Source organism: Populus euphratica, unplaced genomic scaffold (assembly GCF_000495115.2).
Source record: "Populus euphratica unplaced genomic scaffold, PopEup_1.0 scaffold4971.1, whole genome shotgun sequence".
In the NCBI taxonomy this organism is placed as follows: Eukaryota; Viridiplantae; Streptophyta; class Magnoliopsida; order Malpighiales; family Salicaceae; genus Populus; species Populus euphratica.
The window spans coordinates 1-4835 of NW_011504869.1; the positions used below are offsets into that span (position 1 = coordinate 1).

General features: G+C 32.9%; 1 protein-coding gene across 1 annotated transcript; it reads left to right on the forward strand.

The window, feature by feature from the left end:
* Positions 1 to 2817: 2817 nt before the first annotated feature.
* LOC105120146 (cytochrome P450 705A5-like) lies at positions 2818 to 4805 on the forward strand. Its single transcript, XM_011018337.1, has 3 exons — positions 2818 to 3755; positions 3984 to 4552; positions 4603 to 4805. The coding sequence occupies exons 1-3, from the start codon at positions 2847 to 2849 to the stop codon at positions 4661 to 4663; spliced, it is 1539 nt and encodes a 512-aa protein (XP_011016639.1). The 5' UTR covers positions 2818 to 2846; the 3' UTR covers positions 4664 to 4805.
* The last annotated feature ends 30 nt before the right edge of the window (positions 4806 to 4835 follow it).

Consider the following 4835-nt stretch of genomic DNA (forward strand, 5'->3'; position numbering starts at 1 on the left):
ACGAGCCCTTTCAAGCAGGTAGGAGATCCAATATTAATGAAAACCCAATAATTGCAGCGATCTGGGGACGTCCATTGCTTAAATTTCAACTTTCAATAATGGAAAGGTCGCCCTAACCTAGAATGTGTGCATGAACATTAAAGGGGCAATAATCGTGATAGTACGTCCTTCTATTTATTGTAATACTTATCTACTTTGACTTCCATCTTCTCTCATGTAGAATATATAGCACCATCTCCAAGTAAACCTATTGCCATTATTCTCATTAATTAGCGTTTTATAATTCCTTAATATCCACCTTCAAGATTAATATCCACCTTCAAGATCCCAAAATTAACATCATCTAGTCAAAGATCCATCACGATTCAGTGTTGCTGGATAGGGCTGGTGGCCTTCTCTGTATGCGCGAAGACCGTAGATATTAAAAGGGTGTTTAGATGAGAGGTGTGGTTAGGTTTTTTTTAAAAGCTATCATACTTTTTACTAAAAATATATATTTTTTATTTTTAAAAAATATAGTATATATTTTAAAAGGTTAGTATCTTAAAAAAAAAACTTACCACACCTTACACACAAACACTCTCTAAGCATGGTGCAGCACTGGCTTCTTTTAACAGTGAAAAATTAAATAAATTCTCTATCAATATATCTAAACCTAAAAATTTAAGGAATAAGGCAATCCTGAGGAATAAGTCAATCCATTAAAGTTGTTAACCACTTTCCAAAAAGACAAACCAAAAAAAAAAATTAAACTATTTTTTTCCGTATAACTAATTTTTTTTACAAAGAACTTAACTAATAATTATTGTTTTGTTGAGTTGTTCAATTTGTTCTCGATTGCCTTGTTTTCATATTTAAATAGAAAAATTTAAGATAATTTTCAGTAATTATTCTCTTATCTTATTCTATGTAACTTCTGGCAACTAGCTATTCATTTCTTGTTTTAAGGCTTTTATACAATGTAGACTTTTTATATCTTTCATTCATCATTCATGTTTAAGTGATAAAACCCAGTCTGTAATTAAGTTTTACATGTTCTTCCTGATCGTAGTTCATAACTCTTTGATCAATTTTAGTGTATAATAGGAAGCTAAGCTAATTTATATATATGTGAATCTTCTTCTCGTATTATATATATAATTTTATAAAGAATGCTGCAGCAGCAGCAATAATAATATAATTGATGTAAATGTGAAAAAAAGAGGATTAATTAGAAAGATTGTTCGTTAAATTTTATTTTAAATAAAAAATATAAAAGATGCTAATGATCCCAACCAAACAAAAAAAAAATCCTACTAAAGGCTGTTAATTGATAGCTATTTGAGGTAAAATCAATAAAATCTTGTACTTGAAAAATTGAAAATTAAATTTAGGTAAAAGCCGTAGTTTAACCCCTTCTTATTATCAATTATTCGATCCCCTCCTTTTTGTTAAAAAAATAGTCAATTTTCATTCTTTGTTGTCTCTTTTATTTAAAAACAAATGTTCAATTTTTAATTTTTTTTTGTTATTTATTTTTAAAATTATTGTAGTTGTTTGGATGAGTTTATGCACACCTTGATTAATCTTATAAGCTCTAAAATTAACAATTATATAAGTTTTCAGTAATCTTAAAATTTATAAAATTCAAACTATTTATTTTTTAAAAATAAATTTAAAACATCACAGGTTATTCAGCTATATTTTCAGTTATTATTCTCAACGGTGATGGCATGAATTTCAAAGATTCATATATGTTTTATATATTGCAAATTAAAAAATACAAGTGGAGAGGCATGTCACTACAAAGACATGACACTTCATATCAGTCTCTTCAATTAAAATTATATGTTGATAGGAGTGTTTAGAAATGTGATTTTTTTTGTTTAAAAATGTGATTAAAACTATATTTTTTTAAAGTCTGAAATTGTTTTGTTATTTTTTTATATTTAAATAATTTTGATAAATTGATGTTAAAAATAATTTTTAAAAAAATATTATTATAATATAACATATATTTCAGGCAATCACATTATTTATTATTCAAAGACTGCTTTGTTTGAAGTGCATTGACTAGCTAGCTCATTGTGCAAATTATCCTATTTGATTGAATAGGAACTTTCCTGGTTAACTTAAGAAAATAATCATAATTAAATACTCTTCTCCAAAACCATCACTTAAAATTTCAATAGATGTGTTTTTTTTTTGGTATAAGGGTTTATTAGTTTTTTTTCTAAACTATGCATCAATTTAATGCATTCTTTTTTAATTAAAAATAGTTTTTTTAAAAAAAATATTAATCTTAAAAGATAACAAGGAGAAGAAGAAAACCACAGTGATCATCTGTTGTCTTCTTCGAGTTTAGAATTTTTGTGTACTTTGCTTACATTTTTTATCATGGTACAGGCTTCACTATCTTCGGTTCTTTCGAAGAACTTAATTTGACACAAAATATAGTCAAATCAATAGTATAACATCATATGCATTCACTATTCAATTCTAGATCAATTTGACAGTTGAAAAACCTTCCATGGCTGTTTGGTTCAAGCAGTCTTCCTAGGCGTGGTGTCTCTGCAAAAAAGCAATAACGATATAAAGAACAGATAGGAAAAAGAGTTCGATCTTTCAATGTATTTATGTCGTTAGTTATTTTTCTTTTATGGGAGATATTTTTTCTTCATAAAATTTTAAAAAAAAATTAAGCTAATTCATCTTTTTTATTTTCCTAAGAACTCGTTATTCATCCTTACTTGCCCACGCATGCAACGCTTGGGTAAAGGGCAGAGTTGGCTATAAATACATAAGAACATACTTCAAAACACATACTCAACAATTGCATGTCAGCTAGATTTCTCTAAGCGGCCACCATGATCGCCATCCAATATGTCCTTGCCATCTTTGTACTATGGGTTATCACAGTCTTTCTTCAATTCATCTTCAAGAGGCCCGGCAAGAAACCTGCCGGTTATTGCCCCCCTCCAACCCCACCCACACTTCCTTTGATCGGCCACCTCCATTTATTGACCCCAGTAGCATACAAAGGATTCCATGCTCTCAACAATAAATATGGCCCTCTCCTCTATCTCCGTTTGGCCACATATCCTGCTGTTCTTGTCTCATCCGCTCCACTAGCCACGGAAATCTTCAAAGCACTAGATGTCCATTTTACCTCTAGAATAAAATCCCCTTTTGGGGATAGTTTACTATTCGGAAGCTCAACAAGCTTTTTCAATGCCCCGTATGGGGATTACTGGAAATTCATGAAGAAAATTTGTACGAAAGAGTTGTTGGGGACCAGTCAGATGAAGAAGTTAAAGAATGTAAGACGCGAAGAAGTTGTGAGGTTTTTGAGTAAAATGTTGGAGATAGGTCAAAAAAATGAGGTTGCAAATGTGAGTGCTGAGGTATTAACACTAGCAAACAATAGTACTTGCAGGATGATTATGAGTGCTAGGTGTTCAGGGGAAGATAATCAGGCTGAGAAGTGTAGAGGGCTGGTGAGTGAATCCTTTGATCTGGCTGCAAAGCTTGCTTTATTTAACGTGTTTGGTCCCTTGAAAAGGATAGGTACTTGGTACTTAAGAAAGAAAATTGCCGACGTGCCCAAGAGGTATGATGAATTGTTTGAAAACGTCTTGGTAGAGCATGAGGAGAAAGCGAAGAGAGAAGGTCCTCACATGGAGAAAAAAGACTTGATGGATATTCTTTTGGAAGTGTATCATGATAAAAATGCTGAAATAAGGATAACCAGGAAGCAAATGAAGAATTTCTTTCTGGTAATTAGGAAGCAAATGAAGAATGCTGAAATAAGGATAACCAGGAAGCAAATGAAGAATTTCTTTCTGGTAATTCTTTGCCATCCCGTATTAGTTAATCTCTCTTTCAAGATGATCAGTACTTTCTTTCTTTTAATTATACTTGGAATGAATTGTCAAAATTTAATTAATCTTATTTATTAAACATCCTTTTTAATTTCCGCTCTTTTGTTTCTCTCTCTCTCCCAGGATCTTTTCACAGGAGGTACCAATACTACATCAGATGCCATACTGTGGATCTTAGCAGAGCTTGTCAACCATCCTGCCGCGTTCAAGAAGCTGAGGGAGGAGATAGATTCAGCTGTTGGGACAGAGAGACTTGTGGATGAAGAAGATATCCCAAACCTGCCTTATTTTCAAGCGTGTGTTAAGGAAGCAATGAGGCTAAATCCACCAGTGCCTTTGTTTGATAGAATATGCGGTGAAAATTGCAAAGTTGGAGGATATGATATACCCAAAGGAATCACAATGATAATGAACGCATACTCTATTATGAGGGATCCAAAGATATGGGAAAACCCCAACGATTTTATTCCAGAGAGGTTCTTGACTGAACAGGACAACGCCAAGGGGCAAAACTTACAGGTTTACGTCCCTTTTGGTGGAGGAAGGAGAATGTGCCCTGGGACCAACATGACCTCAAGTTTGATTAATTGTAGTGTTACAGCTATGGTTCAGTGTTTTGATTGGAAAGTTCTCGGTGGAGATGGACCAGATGGATCGAAGGTTAACATGGACTCCAAATCAGGCGTGGTAAAGGCCATGGCTAAACCATTCATGGCCATTCCTACTCTCCACCGTAACCCAGGACCATGGCTAAACCATTCATGGCCATTCCTACTCTCCACCGTAACCTATTTTCTGCTTAAAACCCAGTCAAAACATTTGTTCTTCTTAAGTTCTAATTCTAAGTATCCACTCTCAATACAAACCATCCTCCTCTATGCCAGGCGGTGGTGCTGTGTTTTTCTTTCCTTTACTTGTTTTGTTTTTGTTTTTTGTTTTTTGTTTTTTTGCATGGTTTTTTAAGTTAGTTAGGAC

Bases quoted from the DNA above. Each gene is read 5' to 3' on its own strand.
- LOC105120146 (XM_011018337.1), top strand. From the start codon at position 2,847: ATGATCGCCATCCAATATGTCCTTGCCATCTTTGTACTATGGGTTATC. The intron at 3,756-3,983 runs GTAATTAGGAAG...TCTCTCTCCCAG, and splicing joins AAATGAAGAATTTCTTTCTG to GATCTTTTCACAGGAGGTAC. The intron at 4,553-4,602 runs GGCCATGGCTAA...ACCGTAACCCAG, and splicing joins TCCAAATCAGGCGTGGTAAA to GACCATGGCTAAACCATTCA.